The sequence below is a fragment of the Crinia signifera genome, chromosome 6 (genome assembly GCF_055691185.1).
Source record: "Crinia signifera chromosome 6, ASM5569118v1, whole genome shotgun sequence".
In the NCBI taxonomy this organism is placed as follows: domain Eukaryota; kingdom Metazoa; phylum Chordata; class Amphibia; order Anura; family Myobatrachidae; genus Crinia; species Crinia signifera.
The window spans coordinates 4962810-4988317 of NC_139222.1; the positions used below are offsets into that span (position 1 = coordinate 4962810).

General features: G+C 51.5%; 2 protein-coding genes across 5 annotated transcripts in view; both read right to left on the bottom strand.

The window, feature by feature from the left end:
* Positions 1-25508, bottom strand: part of LOC146009857 (uncharacterized) — a 426052-nt gene that overhangs the window by 232144 nt on the left and 168400 nt on the right. The window lies entirely within an intron of this gene.
* The window catches only part of LOC146007357 (uncharacterized), a 74682-nt gene that overhangs the window by 13735 nt on the left and 35439 nt on the right, over positions 1-25508 (bottom strand). Inside the window, exons 7-8 of the mRNA XM_083145706.1 lie at positions 615-693; positions 90-187 (exon numbers count right to left, since the gene is read on the bottom strand). Of these exons, the coding sequence (XP_083001832.1) occupies positions 90-187; positions 615-693 (177 nt within the window). The remainder of the gene's footprint in view (positions 1-89; positions 188-614; positions 694-25508) is intronic.

A 25508-nucleotide genomic window follows, 5' to 3' on the forward strand; every position in this document is an offset into this window, starting at 1 on the left:
AATATCCGTGTATAAGACACACAGCTTCTGTACAGATCATATAGTGACAGTCACTTTGTTGTATTGGAGAGACCCTAAATCCCACCTACCTGATCCTCCTGTGGGGTCCTGTGATTCTCCTCTGTACAATCCTGGGAATACAGAGGACGGGGACATCTCTCTGGGGTATCTCTGTTACTGGGCCCATCTGTAGGAGACACGCAGTGACTGAGGACATGGTATATATGTGATTATCCTGGGAATACAGAGGACGGGGACATCTCTCTGGGGTATTCCTGTTACTGGGCCCATCTGTAGGAGACACACAGTGACTGAGGACATGGTATATATGTGATTATCCTGGGAATACAGAGGACGGGGACATCTCTCTGGGGTATTCCTGTTACTGGGCCCATCTGTAGGAGACACGCAGTGACTGAGTACATGGTATATATGTGATTATCCTGGGAATACAGAGGACGGGGACATCTCTCTGGGGTATTCCTATTACTGGGCCCATCTGTAGGAGACACACAGTGACTGAAGACATTGTATATATGTGATTATCAGATGCTGAGTGTATATAGGGGACCCCCATACCTGCTCTCCCCTGTACAATAAATGTCTCCTCTTACCCAGTGATGTGTGGGGCCGGTGATTCACCATCATCACATCCTTGTACAGACCCCTGTGTTCCTCAATATACTCCCCGTCCTGCATGGAGAGATAGACAGTGACATCCTGACACCTTATAGGAACCTGACACAAACAATGATACAGTCATCACCCAGACACATCCACCGGGGTTACTGTATAACGTCCCATTCCCAGCAGTCCCCTCTCCCGTCACATCCCCGGTGTTACTGTATAACGTCCCATTCCCAGCAGTCACCTCTCCGGTCACATCCCCCGGTGTTACTGTATAACGTCCCATTCCCAGCAGTCACCTCTCCTGTCACATCCCCAGTGTTACTGTATAACGTCCCATTCCCAGCAGTCACCTCTCCGGTCACATCCCCGGTGTTACTGTATAACGTCCCATTCCCAGCAGTCACCTCTCCGGTCACATCCCCCGCTGTTACTGTATAATGTCCCATTCCCAGCAGGCACCTCTCCTGTCACATCCCCCGGTGTTACTGTATAACGTCCCATTACCAGCAGTCACCTCTCCGGTCACATCCCCTGGTGTTACTGTATAACGTCCCATTCCCAGCAGTCATCTCTCCGGTCACAGCCCCCGGTGTTACTGTATAACATCCCATTCCCAGCAGTCACCTCTCCTGTCACATCCCCGGTGTTACTGTATAACATCCCATTCCCAGCAGTCACCTCTCTGGCCACATCCCCCGGTGTTACTGTATAATGTCCCATTCCCAGCAGTCACCTCTCCGGTCACATCCCCCGGTGTTACTGTATAACGTCCCATTCCCAGCAGTCACCTCTCCGGTCACATCCCCCCAGTGTTACTGTATAACGTCCCATTCCCAGCAGTCACCTCTCCGGTCACATCCCCCGGTGTTACTGTATAACATCCCATTCCCAGCAGTCACCTCTCCGGTCACATCCCCGGTGTTACTGTATCACGTCCCATTCCCAGCAGTCACCTCTCCTGTCACATCCCCCGGTGTTACTGTATAACGCCCCATTCCCAGCAGTCACCTCTCAGGTCACATCCCCGGTGTTACTGTATAACGTCCCATTCCCAGCAGTCACCTCTCCGGTCACATCCTCCGGAGTTACTGTATAGCGTCCCATTCTCAGCAGTCACCTGTCCGGTCACATCCCCCGATGTTACTGTATAACGTCCCATTCCCAGCGGTCACCTCTCCGGTCACATCCCCCGGTGTTACTGTAAAATTTCACAATCCCAGCAGTCACCTCTCCTGGTGTTACTGTATAACGTCCCATTCCCAGCATTCACCTCTCTGGTCATATCACTGGTGTTACTGTATAACGTCCCATTCCCAGCAGTCACCTCTCCTGTCACATCCCTGGTGTTACTGTATAATGTCCCATTCCCAGCAGTCACCTCTCCAGTCACATCCCCTGGGTGTTACTGTATAATGTCCCATTCCCAGCAGTCACCTCTCCAGTCACATCCCCCGGTGTTACTGTATAACATCCCATTCCCAGGTGTTACTGTATAACGTTCCATTCCCAGCAGTCACCTCTCCGGTTACATCACCCGGTGTTCCTGTATAATGTCCCATTTCCAGCAGTCATCTCTCCAGTCACATCCCCCGGTGTTACTGTATAACGTCCCATTCCCAGCAGTCACGTCTCCGGTCACATCCCCGGTGTTACTGTATAACGTCACATTCCCAGCAGTCACCTCTCCGGTCACATCCCCCAGTGTTACTGTATAACGTCCCATTCCCAGCAGTCACCTCTCCGGTCACATCCCCGGTGTTACTGTATAATGTCCCATTCCCATCAGTCACCTCTCCGGTCACATCCCCCGATGTTACTGTATAACGTCCCATTCCCATCAGTCACCTCTCCGGTCACATCCCCCCGGTGTTACTGTATAACGTCCCATTCACAGCAGTCACCTCTCCGGTCACATCCCCAGTGTTACTGTATAACGTCTCATTCCCAGCAGTCACCTCTCCCGCTGTTACTGTATAACGTCCCATTCCCAGCAGTCACCTCTCCGGTCACATCCCCCGGTGTTACTGTATAACGTCCCATTCAAAGCACTCACCTCTCCGGTCACATCCCCCGGTGTTACTGTATAACGCCCCATTCCCAGCAGTCACCTCTCCGGTCACATCCCCCGGTGTTACTGTATAACGTCCCATTCCCAGCAGTCACCTCTCCGGTCACATCCCCCGGTGATACTGTATAACGTCCAATTCCCAGCAGTCACCTCTCCTGTCACATCCCCCCGGTTTTGACCGGATAACATCCCATTCCCAGCAGCCACCTCTCCGATCACGTCCCCTGGTGTTACTGTATAACGTCCCATTCCCAGCAGTCACCTCTCCGGTCACATCCCTGGTGTTACTGTATAACGTCCCATTCCCAGAAGTCACCTCCCCCGGTGTTACTGTATAATGTCCCATTCCCAGCAGTCACCTCTCTGGTCACATCCCCCGCTGTTACTGTATAACGTCCCATTCCCAGCAGTCACCTCTCCGGTCACATCCCCCGCTGTTACTGTATAACGTCCCATTCCCAGCAGTCACCTCTCCGGTCACATCCCTGGTGTTACTGTATAACGTCCCATTCCCAGCAGTCACCTCTCCAGTCACATCCCCCGGTGTTACTGTATAATGTCCCATTCCCAGCAGTCACCTCTCCAGTCACATCCCCCTGGTGTTACTGTATAACGTCCCATTCCCAGCAATCACCTCTCCGGTCACATAGCAGGTGTTACTGTATAACGTCCCATTCCCAGCAGTCACCTCTCCGGTCACATCCCCCGGTGTTACTGTATAACGTCCCATTCCCAGCAGTCACCTCTCCGGTCACATCCCCCGCTGTTACTGTATAATGTCCCATTCCCAGCAGTCACCTCTCCAGTCACATCCCCCGGTGTTACTGTATAACGTCCCATTCCAAGCAGTCACCTCTCCGGTCACATCCCCCGGTGTTACTGTATAACATCCCATTCCCAGCAGTCACCTCTCCGGTCACATCCCCCGGTGTTACTGTATAACGTCCCATTCCCTGCAGTCACCTCTCCGGTCACATCCCCTGGTGTTACTGTATAACGCCCTATTCCCAGCAGTCACCTCTCCGGTCACATCCCACGGTGTTACTGTATAATGTCCCATTCCCAGCAGTCACCTCTCCGGTCACATCTCCCGGTGTTACTGTATAACGTCCCATTCCAAGAAGTCACCTCTCCGGTCACATCCCCCGGTGTTACTGTATAACGTCCCATTCCCAGCAGTCACCTCTCCGGTCACATCCCCCGGTGTTACTGTATAACATCCCATTCCCAGCAGTCACCTCTCCGGTCACATCCCCCGGTGTTACTGTATAACGTCCCATTCCCTGCAGTCACCTCTCCGGTCACATCCCCTGGTGTTACTGTATAACGCCCCATTCCCAGCAGTCACCTCTCCAGTCACATCCCCCTGGTGTTACTGTATAACGTCCCATTCCAAGCAGTCACCTCTCCGGTCACATCCCCCGGTGTTACTGTATAACGTCCCATTCCAAGCAGTCACCTCTCCGGTCACATCCCCCGGTGTTACAGTATAACGTCCCATTCCCAGCAGTCACCTCTTTGGTCACATCCCCCGGTGTTACTGTATAACGTCCCATTCCCAGCAGTCACCTCTCCTGTCACATCCCCGGTGTTACTGTATAATTCCCCATTCCCAGCAGTCACCTCTCCGGGTGTTACTGTATAAAATCCCATTCCCAGCAGTCACCTCTCCGGTCACATCCCCCGGTGTTACTGTATAACATCCCATTCCCAGCAGTCACCTCTCCGGTCACATCCCCCGGTGTTACTGTATAACGTCCCATTCCCAGCTGTCACCTCTCCGGTCACATCCCCCGGTGTTACTGTATAACGTCCCATTCCCAGCAGTCACCTCTCCGGTCACATCCCCCGATGTTACTGTATAACGTCCCATTCCCAGCAGTCACCTCTCCGGTCACATCCCCCGGTGTTACTGTATAACGCCCCATTCCCAGCAGTCACCTCTCCGGTCACATCCCCCGGTGTTACTGTATAACATCCCATTCCCAGCAGTCACCTCTCGGGTCACATCCCCCGGTGTTACTGTATAACGTCCCATTCCCAGCAGTCACCTCTCCGGTCACATCCCCCGGTGTTACTGTATAACGTCCCATTCCCAGCAGTCACCTCTCCGGTCACATCCCTGGTGTTACTGTATAACGTCCCATTCCCAGCAGTCACCTCTCCGGTCACATCCCCCGGTGTTACTGTATAAAGTCCTATTCATGGGTATAGAGGTGATAGGGGCAGTACAGGGGTATACAGGTGATAGGGGCAGTAGTACAGGGGTATACAGCTGATAGGGGCAGTAGTACAGGGGTATACAGGTGATGGGGGCAGCAGTACAGGGATATACAGGTGATAGGGGCAGCAGTACAGGGGTATAAAGGTGATAGGGGCAGCAGTACAGGGGTATGTGAGGTGATGGGGGCAGCAGTACAGGGGTATACAGGTGATAGGGGCAGTAGTACAGGGGTATGTGAGGTGATGGGGGCAGTAGTACGGGGGTATACAGGTGATAGGGGCAGTAGTACGGGGGTATACAGGTGATAGGGGCAGTAGTACAGGGGTATACAGGTGATAGGGGCAGTAGTACAGGGGTATACAGGTGATAGGGGCAGTAGTACAGGGGTATGTGAGGTGATGGGGGCAGTAGTACAGGGGTATGTGAGGTGATGGGGGCAGCAGTACAGGGGTATACAGGTGATAGGGGCAGTAGTACAGGGGTATACAGGTGATGGGGGCAGTAGTACAGGGGTATACAGGTGATAGGGGGAGCAGTACAGGGGTATACAGGTGATAGGGGCAGCAGTACAGGGGTATACAGGTGATAGGGGCAGTACAGGGGTATACAGGTGATGGGGGCAGTAGTACAGGGGTATACAGGTGATAGGGGCAGTAGTACAGGGGTATACAGGTGATAGGGGCAGTAGTACAGGGGTATACAGGTGATAGGGGTAGTAGTACAGGGGTATACAGGTGATAGGGGCAGTAGTACAGGGGTATACAGGTGATAGGGGCAGTAGTACAGGGGTATACAGGTGATAGGGGTAGCAGTACAGGGGTATACAGGTGATAGGGGTAGTAGTACAGGGGTATACAGGTGATAGGGGCAGTAGTACAGGGGTATACAGGTGATAGGGGCAGCAGTACAGGGGTATACAGGTGATAGGGGCAGTAGTACAGGGGTATACAGGTGATAGGGGCAGTAGTACAGGGGTATACAGGTGATAGGGGCAGTAGTACAGGGGTATACAGGTGATAGGGGTAGTAGTACAGGGGTATACAGGTGATGGGGGCAGTAGTACAGGGGTATACAGGTGATAGGGGCAGTAGTACAGGGGTATACAGGTGATGGGGGCAGTAGTACAGGGGTATACAGGTGATAGGGGCAGCAGTACAGGGGTATGTGAGGTGATGGGGGCAGTAGTACAGGGGTATACAGGTGATAGGGGTAGTAGTACAGGGGTATACAGGTGATAGGGGCAGTAGTACAGGGGTATACAGGTGATAGGGGCAGTAGTACAGGGGTATACAGGTGATAGGGGCAGTAGTACAGGGGTATACAGGTGATAGGGGCAGCAGTACAGGGGTATACAGGTGATAGGGGCAGCAGTACAGGGGTATACAGGTGATAGCGGTAGTAATACAGGGGTATACAGCTGATAGGGGCAGTAGTACAGGGGTATACAGGTGATGGGGGCAGTAGTACAGGGGTATACAGGTGATAGGGGCAGTACAGGGGTATACAGGTGATAGGGGCAGTAGTACAGGGGTATACAGGTGATAGGGGCAGTAGTACAGGGGTATACAGGTGATAGGGGCAGTAGTACAGGGGTATACAGGTGATGGGGGCAGTAGTACAGGGGTATACAGGTGATAGGGGCAGTAGTACAGGGGTATACAGGTGATGGGGGCAGCAGTACAGGGGTATACAGGTGATAGAGGCAGCAGTACAGGGGTATACAGGTGATAGGGACAGTAGTACAGGGGTATACAGGCGATGGGGGCAGCAGTACAGGGGTATACAGGCGATAGGGGCAGCAGTACAGGGGTATACAGGTGATAGGGGCAGTAGTACAGGGGTATACAGGCGATAGGGGCAGTAGTACAGGGGTATACAGGCGATAGGGGCAGTAGTACAGGGGTATACAGGCGATAGGGGCAGTAGTACAGGGGTATACAGGTGATAGGGGCAGTAGTACAGGGGTATACAGGTGATAGGGGCAGTACAGGGGTATACAGGTGATAGGGGCAGTAGTACAGGGGTATACAGGTGATGGGGGCAGTAGTACAGGGGTATACAGGTGATGGGGGCAGTAGTACAGGGGTATACAGGTGATGGGGCAGTAGTACAGGGGTATACAGGTGATAGGGGCAGTAGTACAGGGGTATACAGGTGATAGGGGCAGTAGTACAGGGGTATACAGGTGATAGGGGCAGTAGTACAGGGGTATACAGGTGATAGGGGCAGTAGTACAGGGGTATACAGGTGATAGGGGCAGTAGTACAGGGGTATACAGGTGATAGGGGCAGTACAGGGTTATACAGGTGATGGGGGCAGCAGTACAGGGGTATACAGATGATAGGGGCAGTAGTACAGGGGTATACAGGTGATAGGGGCAGTAGTACAGGGGTATACAGGTGATGGGGGCAGTAGTGCAGGGGTATACAGGTGATAGGGGCAGTAGTACAGGGGTATACAGGTGATAGGGGCAGTAGTACAGGGGTATACAGCTGATAGGGGCAGTAGTACAGGGGTATACAGGTGATAGGGGCAGTAGTACAGGGGTATACAGGTGATGGGGGCAGTAGTACAGGGGTATACAGGTGATAGGGGTAGTAGTACAGGGGTATACAGGTGATAGGGGCAGCAGTACAGGGGTATACAGGTGATAGGGGCAGTAGTACAGGGGTATACAGGTGATAGGGACAGTACAGGGGTATACAGGTGATAGGGGCAGTAGTACAGGGGTATACAGGTGATAGGGGTAGTAGTACAGGGGTATACAGGTGATAGGGGCAGCAGTACAGGGGTATACAGGTGATAGGGGCAGTAGTACAGGGGTATACAGGTGATAGGGACAGTACAGGGGTATACAGGTGATAGGGGCAGTAGTACAGGGGTATACAGGTGATGGGGGCAGTAGTACAGGGGTATACAGGTGATAGGGGCAGTAGTACAGGGGGTATACAGGTGATGGGGGCAGTAGTACAGGGGTATACAGGTGATAGGGGCAGTAGTACAGGGGGTATACAGGTGATGGGGGCAGTACAGGGGTATACAGGTGATAGGGGCAGTAGTACAGGGGTATACAGGTGATAGGGGCAGCAGTACAGGGGTATACAGGTGATAGGGGCAGTAGTACAGGGGTATACAGGTGATGGGGGCAGTAGTACAGGGGTATACAGGTGATGGGGGCAGCAGTACAGGGGTATACAGGTGATAGGGGCAGTAGTACAGGGGTATACAGGTGATGGGGGCAGTAGTACAGGGGTATACAGGTGATGGGGGCAGCAGTACAGGGGTATACAGGTGATAGGGGCAGTACAGGGGTATGTGAGGTGATAGGGGCAGTAGTACAGGGGTATACAGGTGATAGGGGCAGTAGTACAGGGGTATACAGGTGATAGGGGCAGTAGTACAGGGGTATACAGGTGATAGGGGCAGTAATACAGGGGTATACAGGTGATAGGGGCAGTAGTACAGGGGTATACAGCTGATAGGGGCAGTACAGGGGTATACAGGTGATAGGGGCAGTAGTACAGGGGTATACAGGTGATAGGGGCAGTAGTACAGGGGTATACAGGTGATAGGGGCAGTACAGGGGTATACAGGTGATAGGGGCAGTACAGGGGTATACAGCTGATAGGGGCAGTAGTACAGGGGTATACAGGTGATAGGGGCAGTAGTACAGGGGTATACAGGTGATAGGGGCAGTAGTACAGGGGTATACAGGTGATAGGGGCAGTACAGGGGTATACAGGTGATAGGGGCAGTAGTACAGGGGTATACAGGTGATAGGGGCAGCAGTACAGGGGTATACAGGTGATAGGGGCAGCAGTACAGGGGTATACAGGTGATAGGGGCAGCAGTACAGGGGTATACAGGTGATAGGGGCAGCAGTACAGGGGTATACAGGTGATGGGGGCAGTAGTACAGGGGTATACAGGTGATAGGGGCAGTACAGGGGTATACAGGTGATAGGGGCAGCAGTACAGGGGTATACAGGTGATAGGGGCAGTAGTACAGGGGTATACAGGTGATAGGGGCAGTAGTACAGGGGTATACAGGTGATAGGGGCAGCAGTACAGGGGTATACAGGTGATAGGGGCAGTAGTACAGGGGTTGTGATGTGATGGGTGCAGCAGTACAGGGGTATACAGGTGATAGGGGCAGCAGTACAGGGGTATACAGGTGATAGGGGCAGTAGTACAGGGGTATACAGGTGATAGGGGCAGTACAGGGGTATACAGGTGATGGGGGCAGTAGTACAGGGGTATACAGGTGATGGGGGCAGTAGTACAGGGGTATACAGGTGATAGGGGCAGCAGTACAGGGGTATACAGGTGATAGGGGCAGTAGTACAGGGGTATACAGGTGATGGGGGCAGTAGTACAGGGGTATACAGGTGATGGGGGCAGTAGTACAGGGGTATGTGTGGTGATGGGGGCAGCAGTACAGGGGGATGTGAGGTGATGGGGGCAGTAGTACAGGGGTATACAGGTGATGGGGGCAGTAGTACAGGGGTATGTGTGGTGATGGGGGCAGTAGTACAGGGGTATACAGGTGATGGGGGCAGTAGTACAGGGGTATGTGTGGTGATGGGGGCAGTAGTACAGGGGTATACAGGTGATAGGGGCAGTAGTACAGGGGGATGTGAGGTGATGGGGGCAGCAGTACAGGGGGATGTGAGGTGATGGGGGCAGCAGTACAGGGGTATGTGAGGTGATGGGGGCAGTAGTACAGGGGGATGTGAGGTGATGGGGGCAGCAGTACAGGGGTATACAGGTGATGGGGGCAGCAGTAAAGGGGTATGTGAGGTGATGGGGGCAGCAGTACAGGGGGATGTGAGGTGATGGGGGCAGCAGTACAGGGGGATGTGAGGTGATGGGGGCAGCAGTACAGGGGTATACAGGTGATGGGGGCAGCAGTAAAGGGGTATGTGAGGTGATGGGGGCAGCAGTACAGGGGGATGTGAGGTGATGGGGGCAGCGGATTCAGTATTGAATCCCGGCGGTCGGGATCCCGGCGTTCAGAATCCCGACGCCGGAATCCCGACAGCCGAAATGCCGACAAGGGGGGACGTGGATCGCCCCCCCCTTGCGGGCTCGCTGCGCTCGCCACGCAGCGGGCCCGGTGCCTCGCTACGCTCGGCACACTAATTTATTCTCCCTCCAGGGGTGTCGTGGACACCCCAGGAGGGAGAAAGTGTCGGCATTTCGGCGGTCGGGATTCCGGCGTCGGGATTCTGAACGCCGGGATTCCGACCGCCGGGATCTTAACTGCATCCCGGGGGCAGCAGTACAGGGGGATGTGAGGTGATGGGGGCAGTAGTACAGAGGGATGTGAGGTGATGGGGGCAGCAGTACAGGGGTATGTGAGGTGATGGGGGCAGCGGTACAGGGGTATGTGAGGTGATGGGGGCAGCAGTACAGGGGGATGTGAGGTGATGGGGGCAGCAGTACAGGGGGATGTGAGGTGATGGGGGCAGCAGTACAGGGGGATGTGAGGTGATGGGGGCAGCAGTACAGGGGGATGTGAGGTGATGAGGGCAGCAGTACAGGGGGATGTGAGGTGATGAGGGCAGCAGTACAGGGGTATGTGAGGTGATGGGGGCAGTAGCAGTACAGGGGGATGTGAGATGATGAGGGCAGCAGTACAGGGGTATGTGAGGTGATGGGGGCAGTAGTACAGGGGTATACAGGTGATGGGGCAGCAGTACAGGGGGATGTGAGGTGATGAGGGCAGCAGTACAGGGGGATGTGAGGTGATGAGGGCAGCAGTACAGGGGTATGTGAGGTGATGGGGGCAGTAGCAGTACAGGGGGATGTGAGGTGATGAGGGCAGCAGTACAGGGGTATGTGAGGTGATGGGGGCAGTAGTACAGGGGTATACAGGTGATGGGGCAGCAGTACAGGGGGATGTGAGGTGATGGGGGCAGCAGTACAGGGGGATGTGAGGTGATGGGGGCAGCGGTACAGGGGGATGTGAGGTGATGGGGGCAGCGGTACAGGGGGATGTGAGGTGATGGGGGCAGCAGTACAGGGGGATGTGAGGTGATGGGGGCAGCAGTACAGGGGGATGTGAGGTGATGAGGGCAGCAGTACAGGGGGATGTGAGGTGATGAGGGCAGCAGTACAGGGGTATGTGAGGTGATGGGGGCAGTAGCAGTACAGGGGGATGTGAGATGATGAGGGCAGCAGTACAGGGGTATGTGAGGTGATGGGGGCAGTAGTACAGGGGTATACAGGTGATGGGGCAGCAGTACAGGGGGATGTGAGGTGATGAGGGCAGCAGTACAGGGGGATGTGAGGTGATGAGGGCAGCAGTACAGGGGTATGTGAGGTGATGGGGGCAGTAGCAGTACAGGGGGATGTGAGGTGATGAGGGCAGCAGTACAGGGGTATGTGAGGTGATGGGGGCAGTAGTACAGGGGTATACAGGTGATGGGGCAGCAGTACAGGGGGATGTGAGGTGATGGGGGCAGCAGTACAGGGGGATGTGAGGTGATGGGGGCAGCGGTACAGGGGGATGTGAGGTGATGGGGGCAGCGGTACAGGGGGATGTGAGGTGATGGGGGCAGCGGTACAGGGGGATGTGAGGTGATGGGGGCAGCGGTACAGGGGGATGTGAGGTGATGGGGGCAGCGGTACAGGGGGATGTGAGGTGATGGGGGCAGCGGTACAGGGGGATGTGAGGTGATGGGGGCAGCGGTACAGGGGGATGTGAGGTGATGGGGGCAGCGGTACAGGGGGATGTGAGGTGATGGGGGCAGCGGTACAGGGGGATGTGAGGTGATGGGGGCAGCGGTACAGGGGGATGTGAGGTGATGGGGGCAGCGGTACAGGGGGATGTGAGGTGATGGGGGCAGCGGTACAGGGGGATGTGAGGTGATGGGGGCAGCGGTACAGGGGGATGTGAGGTGATGGGGGCAGCGGTACAGGGGTATGTGAGGTGATGGGGGCAGCGGTACAGGGGTATGTGAGGTGATGGGGGCAGCGGTACAGGGGTATGTGAGGTGATGGGGGCAGCGGTACAGGGGGATGTGAGGTGATGGGGGCAGCGGTACAGGGGTATGTGAGGTGATGGGGGCAGCGGTACAGGGGTATGTGAGGTGATGGGGGCAGCGGTACAGGGGTATGTGAGGTGATGGGGGCAGCGGTACAGGGGTATGTGAGGTGATGGGGGCAGCGGTACAGGGGTATGTGAGGTGATGGGGGCAGCGGTACAGGGGTATGTGAGGTGATGGGGGCAGCGGTACAGGGGGATGTGAGGTGATGGGGGCAGCGGTACAGGGGTATGTGAGGTGATGGGGGCAGCGGTACAGGGGTATGTGAGGTGATGGGGGCAGCGGTACAGGGGTATGTGAGGTGATGGGGGCAGCGGTACAGGGGTATGTGAGGTGATGGGGGCAGCGGTACAGGGGTATGTGAGGTGATGGGGGCAGCGGTACAGGGGTATGTGAGGTGATGGGGGCAGCGGTACAGGGGTATGTGAGGTGATGGGGGCAGCGGTACAGGGGTATGTGAGGTGATGGGGGCAGCGGTACAGGGGTATGTGAGGTGATGGGGGCAGCGGTACAGGGGGATGTGAGGTGATGGGGGCAGCGGTACAGGGGGATGTGAGGTGATGGGGGCAGCGGTACAGGGGGATGTGAGGTGATGGGGGCAGCGGTACAGGGGGATGTGAGGTGATGGGGGCAGCGGTACAGGGGGATGTGAGGTGATGGGGGCAGCGGTACAGGGGGATGTGAGGTGATGGGGGCAGCGGTACAGGGGGATGTGAGGTGATGGGGGCAGCGGTACAGGGGGATGTGAGGTGATGGGGGCAGCGGTACAGGGGGATGTGAGGTGATGGGGGCAGCGGTACAGGGGGATGTGAGGTGATGGGGGCAGCGGTACAGGGGGATGTGAGGTGATGGGGGCAGCGGTACAGGGGGATGTGAGGTGATGGGGGCAGCGGTACAGGGGGATGTGAGGTGATGGGGGCAGCGGTACAGGGGGATGTGAGGTGATGGGGGCAGCGGTACAGGGGGATGTGAGGTGATGGGGGCAGCGGTACAGGGGGATGTGAGGTGATGGGGGCAGCGGTACAGGGGTATGTGAGGTGATGGGGGCAGCGGTACAGGGGTATGTGAGGTGATGGGGGCAGCGGTACAGGGGGATGTGAGGTGATGGGGGCAGCGGTACAGGGGTATGTGAGGTGATGGGGGCAGCGGTACAGGGGTATGTGAGGTGATGGGGCAGCGGTACAGGGGTATGTGAGGTGATGGGGGCAGCGGTACAGGGGTATGTGAGGTGATGGGGGCAGCGGTACAGGGGTATGTGAGGTGATGGGGGCAGCGGTACAGGGGTATGTGAGGTGATGGGGGCAGCGGTACAGGGGTATGTGAGGTGATATGGGCAGCGGTACAGGGGTATGTGAGGTGATGGGGGCAGCGGTACAGGGGTATGTGAGGTGATGGGGGCAGCAGTACAGGGGTATGTCAGGTGATGGGGGCAGCGGTACAGGGGTATGTGAGGTGATGGGGGCAGTAGTACAGGGGTATGTGAGGTGATGGGGGCAGTGGTACAGGGGTATGTGAGGTGATGGGGGCAGTAGTACAGGGGTATGTGAGGTGATGGGGGCAGTAGTACAGGGGTATGTGAGGTGATGGGGGCAGTGGTACAGGGGTATGTGAGGTGATGGGGGCAGTGGTACAGGGGTATGTGAGGTGATGGGGGCAGTAGTACAGGGGGATGTGAGGTGATGGGGGCAGTGGTACAGGGGTATGTGAGGTGATGGGGGCAGTGGTACAGGGGTATGTGAGGTGATGGGGGCAGTAGTACAGGGGTATGTGAGGTGATGGGGGCAGTAGTACGGGGGTATGTGAGGTGATGGGGGCAGTAGTACGAGGGTATGTGAGGTGATGGGGGCAGTGGTACAGGGGTATGTGAGGTGATGGGGGCAGTGGTACAGGGGTATGTGAGGTGATGGGGGCAGTGGTACAGGGGTATGTGAGGTGATGGGGGCAGTGGTACAGGGGTATGTGAGGTGATGGGGGCAGTGGTACAGGGGTATGTGAGGTGATGGGGGCAGTGGTACAGGGGTATGTGAGGTGATGGGGGCAGTGGTACAGGGGTATGTGAGGTGATGGGGGCAGTAGTACAGGGGGATGTGAGGTGATGGGGGCAGTGGTACAGGGGTATGTGAGGTGATGGGGGCAGTGGTACAGGGGTATGTGAGGTGATGGGGGCAGTAGTACAGGGGTATGTGAGGTGATGGGGGCAGTAGTACGGGGGTATGTGAGGTGATGGGGGCAGTAGTACGGGGGTATGTGAGGTGATGGGGGCAGCGGTACAGGGGGATGTGAGGTGATGGGGGCAGTGGTACAGGGGTATGTGAGGTGATGGGGGCAGTAGTACAGGGGTATGTGAGGTGATGGGGGCAGTGGTACAGGGGTATGTGAGGTGATGGGGGCAGTGGTACAGGGGTATGTGAGGTGATGGGGGCAGTAGTACAGGGGTATGTGAGGTGATGGGGGCAGTGGTACAGGGGTATGTGAGGTGATGGGGGCAGTGGTACAGGGGTATGTGAGGTGATGGGGGCAGTGGTACAGGGGTATGTGAGGTGATGGGGGCAGTAGTACAGGGGGATGTGAGGTGATGGGGGCAGTGGTACAGGGGTATGTGAGGTGATGGGGGCAGTGGTACAGGGGTATGTGAGGTGATGGGGGCAGTAGTACAGGGGTATGTGAGGTGATGGGGGCAGTAGTACGGGGGTATGTGAGGTGATGGGGGCAGTAGTACGAGGGTATGTGAGGTGATGGGGGCAGTGGTACAGGGGTATGTGAGGTGATGGGGGCAGTAGTACAGGGGTATGTGAGGTGATGGGGGCAGTGGTACAGGGGTATGTGAGGTGATGGGGGCAGTGGTACAGGGGTATGTGAGGTGATGGGGGCAGTAGTACAGGGGTATGTGAGGTGATGGGGGCAGTGGTACAGGGGTATGTGAGGTGATGGGGGCAGTGGTACAGGGGTATGTGAGGTGATGGGGGCAGTAGTACAGGGGGATGTGAGGTGATGGGGGCAGTGGTACAGGGGTATGTGAGGTGATGGGGGCAGTGGTACAGGGGTATGTGAGGTGATGGGGGCAGTAGTACAGGGGTATGTGAGGTGATGGGGGCAGTAGTACGGGGGTATGTGAGGTGATGGGGGCAGTAGTACGAGGGTATGTGAGGTGATGGGGGCAGCGGTACAGGGGGATGTGAGGTGATGGGGGCAGTGGTACAGGGGGATGTGAGGTGATGGGGGCAGTGGTACAGGGGTATGTGAGGTGATGGGGGCAGTAGTACAGGGGTATGTGAGGTGATGGGGGCAGTGGTACAGGGGTATGTGAGGTGATGGGGGCAGTAGTACGAGGGTATGTGAGGTGATGGGGGCAGCGGTACAGGGGGATGTGAGGTGATGGGGGCAGTGGTACAGGGGGATGTGAGGTGATGGGGGCAGTGGTACAGGGGTATGTGAGGTGATGGGGGCAGTGGTACAGGGGTATGTGAGGTGATGGGGGCAGTAGTACAGGGGTATGTGAGGTGATGGGGGCAGTGGTACAGGGGTATGTGAGGTGATGGGGGCAGTGGTACAGGGGTATGTGAGGTGATGGGGGCAGTGGTACAGGGGTATGTGAGGTGATGGGGGCAGTGGTACAGGGGTATGTGAGGTGATGGGGGCAGTAGTACAGGGGTATGTGAGGTACATATATGTATATATCTATTTGCAGATATCAGGCGTTGTCTACGTACCGTACATACTCATGCAAGTCACCGCAAACTCTCTCCCGGAAACACAGCCCACATACGGTGTTACACAACCCATTTCCGGTCTATGCGGTCCATATGACTTCCGGAATTTGAATTTCGGGATGTTTTGCGTTTCAAAGATCGGAAACTCTTTCTTAGCATCCGGGTAACGAGGGTCAGAGAGTGGAGGTCACACAACTAAGTCATTATATTCAGCAGGAGGAGCAGGCTGTGGTGTCCTGCTATTATTATACAGTAGGAACAGCCTATAGTTCCCTGGAATTATTATACAGGGGAAGCAGACTGTGGTTTCCTAATATTATACCGGGGGTGCAGCCTGTGGTGTCCTAATATTATTATACAGGGAAGCAGCCTGTGGTGTCCTAATATTATTATTATACAGCAGGGAGAGCAGCCTGTGGTGTCCTGTAATTATTAATATTCTTCAGGGGGAGCAGCCTGTGGTGTCCTGTTATTATTATACAGGGGGAGTAGCCTGTGGTGTCCTGTTATTATTATACAGTGGGAGCAGCCTGTGGTGTCCTATTATTATAATACAGGGGGAGCAGCCTGTGGTGTCCTGTTATTATTATACAGGGGCAGCAGCCTGTGGTGTCCTGTTATTATACAGGGGAGCAGCCTGTAGTGTCCTGTTGTTATTATTAAACAGGGGAGTAGCCTGTGGTGTCCTGTTATTATTATACAGGGGAGTAGCCTGTGGTGTCCTGTTATTATTACACAGGAGAGCATCCTGTGGTGTCCTGTTATTATTATACAGGGGGAGCAGCCTGTGGTGTCCTGTTATTATACAGGGGAGCAGCCTGTAGTGTCCTGTTGTTATTATTAAACAGGGTAGTAGCCTGTGGTGTCCTTTTATTATTATACAGGAGGAGAAGCCTGTGGTGTCCTGTTATTATTATACAGGGGGAGCAGACTGTGGTGTCCTGTTATTATTACACAGGGGAGCAGACTGTGGTGTCCTGTTATTATACAGGGGGAGCAGCCTGTGGTGTCCTGTTGTTATTATACAGGGGGAGTAGCCTGTGGTGTCCTGTTGTTGTTGTTATTATTATACTGGGAGAGCAGTATGTGGTGTCCTGTTATTATTATACAGGGGAGCAGCCTGTGGTGTCCTGTTATTATTATACAGGGGAGCAGCCTGTAGTGTACTATTATTATTATTATACAGGGGGAGCAGACTGTGGTGTCCTGTTTTATTATACAGGAGGAGAAGCCTGTGGTGTCCTGTTATTATTATACAGGGGGAGCAGACTGTGGTGTCCTGTTATTATTACACAGGGGAGCAGACTGTGGTGTCCTGTTATTATACAGGGGGAGCAGCCTGTGGTGTCCTGTTGTTATTATACAGGGGGAGCAGCCTGTGGTGTCCTATTATTATTATTATTATTATTATTATTATTATTATTATTATTATACAGAGGGAGCAGCCTGTGGTGTCCTGTAATTATTAATATTCTTTAGGGGGAGCAGCCTGTGGTGTCCTGTTATTATTATACAGGGGGAGTAGCCTGTGGTGTCCTGTTATTATTATACAGTGGGAGCAGCCTGTGGTGTCCTGTTATTATTATTATTATTATTATAATACAGGGGGAGCAGCCTTTGGTGTCCTGTTATTATTATACAGGGGCAGCAGCCTGTGGTGTCCTGTTATTATACAGGGGAGCAGCCTGTTGTGTCCTGTTGTTATTATTATACATGGGAGTAGCCTGTGGTGTCCTGTTATTATTATACAGGGGAGTAGCCTGTGGTGTCCTGTTGTTGTTATTATTATACTGGGAGAGCAGTATGTGGTGTCCTGTTATTATTATACAGGGGAGCAGCCTGTGGTGTCCTGTTATTATTATACAGGGGAGCAGCCTGTAGTGTACTGTTATTATTATTATACAGGGGGAGCAGCCTGTGGTGTCCTGTTATTATTATACAGGGGGAGCAGCCTGTTGTGTCCTGTTATTATTATACAGGAGGAGCAGCCTGTGGTGTCCTGTTATTATTATACAGGGGGAGCAGACTGTGGTGTCCTGTTATTATTACACAGGGGAGCAGACTGTGGTGTCCTGTTATCATACAGGGGGAGCAGCCTGTGGTGTCCTGTTATTATACAGGGGGAGCAGCCTGTGGTGTCCTGTTATTATTATTATTATTATTATACAGGGGGAGCAGCCTATGGTGTCCTGTTAATATTATTATTATACAGGGGGAGCAGCCTGTGGTGTCTTGTTATTATTATACAGGGGGAGCAGCCTGTGGTGTCCTGTTATTATTATACAGGGGGAGCAGCCTGTGGTGACCTGTTATTATTATTATTATACAGGGGGAGCAGCCTGTGGTGTCCTGCTATTATTATTATACAGGGGGAGCAGCCTGTGGTGTCCTGTTATTATTATACAGGGGGAGCAGCCTGTGGTGTCCTGTTATTATTATACAGGGGGGAGCAGCCTGTGGTGTCCTGTTATTATTATACAGAAGGAGCAGCCTGCGGTGTCCTGTTATTATTATACAGGGGGTGCAGCCTGCGGTGTCCTGTTATTATTATACAGGGGGAGCAGCCTGTGGTGTCCTAATACTATAGAGGGGGTGCAGCCTGTGGTGTCCTAATATTATTATACAGGAGGAGCAGCCTGTGATGTCCTGTAATTACTATTGTTATTATTATACAGGAGGAGCAGCCTGTGGTGTCCTGTAATTATTAATATTCTTCAGGGGGAGCAGCCTGTGGTGTCCTGTTATTATTATACAGGTGAAGTAGCCATTGGTGTCCTGTTATTATTATAGAGTGGGAGCAGCCTGTGGTGTCCTGTTGTTATTATTATTATAATAATACAGGGGGAGCAGCCTGTGGTGTCCTGTTATTATTATACAGGGGCAGCAGCCTGTGGTGTCCTGTTATTATACAGGGGAGCAGCCTGTAGTGTCCTGTTGTTATTATTATACAGGGGAGTAGCCTGTGATGTCCTGTTATTATTATACAGGGGAGTAGCCTGTGGTGTCCTGTTGTTGTAATCATTATACTGGGAGAGCAGTATGTGGTGTCCTGTTATTATTATACAGGGAAGCAGCCTGTGGTGTTCTGTTATTATTATACAGGGGAGCAGCCTGTAGTGTACTGTTATTATTATACAGGGGGAGCAGCCTGTGGTGTCCTGTTATTATTATACAGGGGGAGCAGCCTGTGGTGTCCTGTTATTATTATACAGGAGGAGCAGCCTGTGGTGTCCTGTTATTATTATACAGGGGGAGCAGACTGTGGTGTCCTGTTATTATTACACAGGGGAGCAGACTGTGGTGTCCTATTATTATACAGGGGGAGCAGCCTGTGGTGTCCTGTTATTATTATACAGGGGGAGCAGCCTGTGGTGTCCTGTTATTATTATTATTATTATTATTATACAGGGGGAGCAGCCTGTGGTGTCCTGTTATTATTATTATACAGGGGGAGCAGCCTGTGGTGTCCTGTTATTATTATACTGGGGGAGCAACCTGTGGTGTCCTGTTATTATTATACAGGGGGAGCAGCCTGTGGTGTCCTGTTGTTATTATTATTATACAGGGGGAGCAGCCTGTGGTGTTTTGTTATTATACAGGGGGAGCAGCCTGTGGTGTCCTGTTAATATTATTATTATTATTATTATTATTATTATTATTATTATTATTATTATTATTATTATTATACAGGGGGAGCAGCCTGTGGTGTTTTGTTATTATACAGGGGGAGCAGCCTGTGGTGTCTTGTTATTATTATACAGGGGGAGCAGCCTGTGGTGTCCTGTTATTATTATACAGGGGGAGCAGCCTGTGGTGTCCTGTTATTATTATTATTATTATTATTATTATTATACAGGGGGAGCAGCCTGTGGTGTCCTGCTATTATTATTATACAGGGGGAGCAGCCTGTGGTGTCCTGCTATTATTATTATACAGGGGGAGCAGCCTGTGGTGTCCTGTTATTATTATACAGAAGGAGCAGCCTGTGGTGTCCTGTTATTATTATACAGGGGGAGCAGCCTGCGGTGTCCTGTTATTATTATACAGGGGGAGCAGCCTGTGGTGTCCTAATACTATAGAGGGGGAGTAGCCTGTGGTGTCCTTTTATTATTATTATACAGGAGGAGCAGCCTGTGATGTCCTGTAATTACTATTGTTATTCAGTGGGAGCAGCCTGTGGTGTCCTGTTATTATTATACAGGGGGAGTAGCCATTGGTGTCCTGTTATTATTATAGAGTGGGAGCAGCCTGTGGTGTTCTGTTATTATTATACAGGGGAGCAGCCTGTAGTGTAATGTTATTATTATACAGGGGGAGCAGCCTGTGGTGTCCTGTTATTATTATACAGGGGGAGCAGCCTGTGGTGTCCTGTTATTATTATACAGGAGGAGCAGCCTGTGGTGTCCTGTTATTATTATACAGGGGGAGCAGACTGTGGTGTCCTGTTATTATTACACAGGGGAGCAGACTGTGGTGTCCTGTTATTATACAGGGGAGCAGCCTGTGGTGTCCTGTTATTATTATACCGGGGGAGCAGCCTGTGGTGTCCTGTTATTATTATTATTATTATTATACAGGGGGAGCAGCCTGTGGTGTCCTGTTATTATTATTATACAGGGGGAGCAGCCTGTGGTGTCCTGTTATTATTATACTGGGGGAGCAACCTGTGGTGTCCTGTTATTATTATACAGGGAGAGCAGCCTGTGGTGTCCTGTTATTATTATTATTATTATTATTATACAGGGGGAGCAGCCTGTGGTGTCCTTTTATTATTATTATTATTATTATACAGGGGGAGCAGCCTGTGGTGTCCTGTTATTATTATACTGGGGGAGCAACCTGTGGTGTCCTGTTATTATTATACAGGGGGAGCAGCCTGTGGTGTCCTGTTATTATTATACAGGAAGAGCAGCCTGTGGTGTCCTGTTGTTATTATTATTATACAGGGGGAGCAGCCTGTGGTGTTTTGTTATTATACAGGGGGAGCAGCCTGTGGTGTCCTGTTAATATTTTTATTATACAGGGGGAGCAGCCTGTGGTGTCTTGTTATTATTATACAGGGGGAGCAGCCTGTGGTGTCCTGTTATTATTATACAGGGGGAGCAGCCTGTGGTGTCCTGTTATTATTATTATTATTATTATTATACAGGGGGAGCAGCCTGTGGTGTCCTGCTATTATTATTATTATACAGGGGGAGCAGCCTGTGGTGTCCTGTTATTATTATACAGGGGGAGCAGCCTGTGGTGTCCTGTTATTATTATACAGGGGGGAGCAGCCTGTGGTGTCCTTTTATTATTATACAGAAGGAGCAGCCTGTGGTGTCCTGTTATTATTATACAGGGGGAGCAGCCTGCGGTGTCCTGTTATTATTATACAGGGGGAGCAGCCTGTGGTGTCCTAATACTATAGAGGGGGTGCAGCCTGTGGTGTCCTAATATTATTATACAGGAGGAGCAGCCTGTGATGTCCTGTAATTACTATTGTTATTCAGGGGGAGCAGCCTGTGGTGTCCTGTTATTATTATTATACAGGAGGAGCAGCCTGTGGTGTCCTGTAATTATTAATATTCTTCAGTGGGAACAGCCTGTGGTGTCCTGTTATTATAATACAGGGGGAGTAGCCATTGGTGTCCTGTTATTATTATACAGGGAGAGCAGCCTGTGGTGTCCTGTTATTATTATACAGGGGCAGCAGCCTGTGGTGTCCTGTTATTATACAGGGGAGCAGCCTGTAGTGTCCTGTTGTTATTATTATACAGGGGAGTAGCCTGTGGTGTCCTGTTATTATTATACAGGGGAGTAGCCTGTGGTGTCCTGTTGTTGTTATTATTATACTGGGAGAGCAGTATGTGGTGTCCTGTTATTATTATACAGGGGAGCAGCCTGTAGTGTACTGTTATTATTATACAGGGGGAGCAGCCTGTGGTGTCCTGTTATTATTATACAGGGGGAGCAGCCTGTGGTGTCCTGTTATTATTATACAGGAGGAGCAGCCTGTGGTGTCCTGTTATTATTATACATGGGTAGCAGACTGTGGTGTCCTGTTATTATTACACAGGGGAGCAGACTGTGGTGTCCTGTTATTATACAGGGGGAGCAGCCTGTGGTGTCCTGTTATTATTATACAGGGGGAGCAGCCTGTGGTGTCCTGTTATTATTATACAGGGGGAGCAGCCTGTGGTGTCCTGTTATTATTATACAGGAGGAGCAGCCTGTGGTGTCCTGTTATTATTATACATGGGGAGCAGACTGTGGTGTCCTGTTATTATTATTATTATATAGGGGGAGCAGCCTGTGGTGTCCTGTTATTATTATTATACAAGGGGAGCAGCCTGTGGTGTCCTGTTATTATTATACAGGGGGAGCAGCCTGTGGTGTCCTGTTATTATTATACAGGAGGAGCAGCCTGTGGTGTCCTGTTATTATTATACAGGGGGAGCAGACTGTGGTGTCCTGTTATTATTACACGGGGGAGCAGACTGTGGTGTCCTGTTATTATACAGGGGGAGCAGCCTGTGGTGTCCTGTTATTATTATACAGGGGGAGCAGCCTGTGGTGTCCTGTTATTATTATTATTATTATACAGGGGGAGCAGCCTGTGGTGTCCTGTTATTATTATTATACAGGGGGAGCAGCCTGTGGTGTCCTGTTATTATTATACAGGAGGAGCAGCCTGTGGTGTCCTGTTATTATTATACATGGGGAGCAGACTGTGGTGTCCTGTTATTATTACACAGGGGAGCAGACTGTGGTGTCCTGTTGTTGTTATTATTATACTGGGAGAGCAGTATGTGGTGTCCTGTTATTATTATACAGGGGAGCAGCCTGTAGTGTACTGTTATTATTATACAGGGGGAGCAGCCTGTGGTGTCCTGTTATTATTATACAGGGGGAGCAGCCTGTGGTGTCCTGTTATTATTATACAGGAGGAGCAGCCTGTGGTGTCCTGTTATTATTATACATGGGGAGCAGACTGTGGTGTCCTGTTATTATTACACAGGGGAGCAGACTGTGGTGTCCTGTTATTATACAGGGGGAGCAGCCTGTGGTGTCCTGTTATTATTATACAGGGGGAGCAGCCTGTGGTGTCCTGTTATTATTATACAGGAGGAGCAGCCTGTGGTGTCCTGTTATTATTATACAGGGGAGCAGACTGTGGTGTCCTGTTATTATTACACGGGGGAGCAGACTGTGGTGTCCTGTTATTATACAGGGGGAGCAGCCTGTGGTGTCCTGTTATTATTATACAGGGGGAGCAGCCTGTGGTGTCCTGTTATTATTATTATTATTATACAGGGGGAGCAGCCTGTGGTGTCCTGTTATTATTATTATACAGGGGGAGCAGCCTGTGGTGTCCTGTTATTATTATACTGGGGGAGCAACCTGTGGTGTCCTGTTATTATTATACAGGGAGAGCAGCCTGTGGTGTCCTGTTATTATTATTATACAGGGGGAGCAGCCTGTGGTGTCCTGTTATTATTATTATTATTATACAGGGGGAGCAGCCTGTGGTGTTCTGTTATTATTATACTGGGGGAGCAACCTGTGGTGTCCTGTTATTATTATACAGGGGGAGCAGCCTGTGGTGTCCTGTTATTATTATACAGGAAGAGCAGCCTGTGGTGTCCTGTTATTATTATTATACAGGGGGAGCAGCCTGTGGTGTTTTGTTATTATACAGGGGGAGCAGCCTGTGGTGTCCTGTTATTATTATTATTATTATTATACAGGGGGAGCAGCTTGTGGTGTCCTGTTATTATTATACAGGGGGAGCAGCCTGTGGTGTCCTGTTATTATCATTATTATTATACAGGGGGAGCAGCCTGTGGTGTCCTGTTATTATTATTATTATTATTATACAGGGGGAGCAGCTTGTGGTGTCCTGTTATTATTATACAGGGGGAGCAGCCTGTGGTGTCCTGTTATTATTATTATACAGGGGGAGCAGCCTGTGGTGTCCTGTTATTATTATTATTATACAGGGGGAGCAGCCTGTGGTGTCCTGTTATTATTATTATTATTATACAGGGGGAGCAGCCTGTGGTGTCCTAATACTATAGAGGGGGTGCAGCCTGTGGTGTCCTAATATTATTATACAGGAGGAGCAGCCTGTGATGTCCTGTAATTACTATTGTTATTCAGGGGGAGCAGCCTGTGGTGTTCTGTTATTATTATACTGGGGGAGCAACCTGTGGTGTCCTGTTATTATTATACAGGGGGAGCAGCCTGTGGTGTTTTGTTATTATACAGGGGGAGCAGTCTGTGGTGTCCTGTTATTATTATTATTATTATACAGGAGGAGCAGCTTGTGGTGTCCTGTTATTATTATACAGGGGGAGCAGCCTGTGGTGTCCTGTTATTATTATTATTATTATACAGGGGGAGCAGCCTGTGGTGTCCTGTTATTATTATTATTATACAGGGGGAGCAGCTTGTGGTGTCCTGTTATTATTATACAGGGGGAGCAGCCTGTGGTGTCCTGTTATTATTATTATTATTATTATTATTATTATTATTATACAGGGGGAGCAGCCTGTGGTGTCCTGTTATTATTATACAGGAAGAGCAGCCTGTGGTGTCCTGTTATTATTATTATTATTATTATACAGGGGGAGCAGCCTGTGGTGTTTTGTTATTATACAGGGGGAGCAGCCTGTGGTGTCCTGTTATTATTATTATTATTATACAGGGGGAGCAGCTTGTGGTGTCCTGTTATTATTATACAGGGGGAGCAGCCTGTGGTGTCCTGTTGTTATTATTATTATTATACAGGGGGAGCAGCCTGTGGTGTCCTGTTATTATTATTATTATTATACAGGGGGAGCAGCTTGTGGTGTCCTGTTATTATTATACAGGGGGAGCAGCCTGTGGTGTCGTTATTATTATTATACAGGGGGAGCAGCCTGTGGTGTCCTGTTATTATTATTATTATTATACAGGGGGAGCAGCCTGTGGTGTCCTGTTATTATTATTATTATTATTATACAGGGGGAGCAGCCTGTGGTGTCCTAATACTATAGAGGGGGTGCAGCCTGTGGTGTCCTAATATTATTATACAGGAGGAGCAGCCTGTGATGTCCTGTAATTACTATTGTTATTCAGGGGGAGCAGCCTGTGGTGTTCTGTTATTATTATACTGGGGGAGCAACCTGTGGTGTCCTGTTATTATTATACAGGGGGAGCAACCTGTGGTGTTTTGTTATTATACAGGGGGAGCAGTCTGTGGTGTCCTGTTATTATTATTATTATTATTATTATACAGGAGGAGCAGCTTGTGATGTCCTGTTATTATTATACAGGGGGAGCAGCCTGTGGTGTCCTGTTGTTATTATTATTATTATTATACAGGGGGAGCAGCCTGTGGTGTCCTGTTATTATTATTATTATACAGGGGGAGCAGCTTGTGGTGTCCTGTTATTATTATACAGGGGGAGCAGCCTGTGGTGTCCTGTTATTATTATTATTATTATACAGGGGGAGCAGCCTGTGGTGTCCTGTTATTATTATTATTATTATACAGGGGGAGCAGCCTGTGGTGTCCTGTTGTTATTATTATTATTATACAGGGGGAGCAGCTTTTATATCAAGACTTTATACGGTATAATTAGCTACTTATTATTACCCTGATAATATTACCCAGACTCCTTAATTCCTCCCAAACTGGCTTCATACGCGGTCTTTGACCAGCCTTGCGAGTCCACCAGACGCCGCCTGACGAATGCCGGCTCCTGCTCCGGGCACCTAGCTACACCACTGGTAGTGCCCCTTATTCAAAATAGTGCAGAGCCATCTTAACACATGGGCTTGATGGGCAGTTGCCCAAGGGCC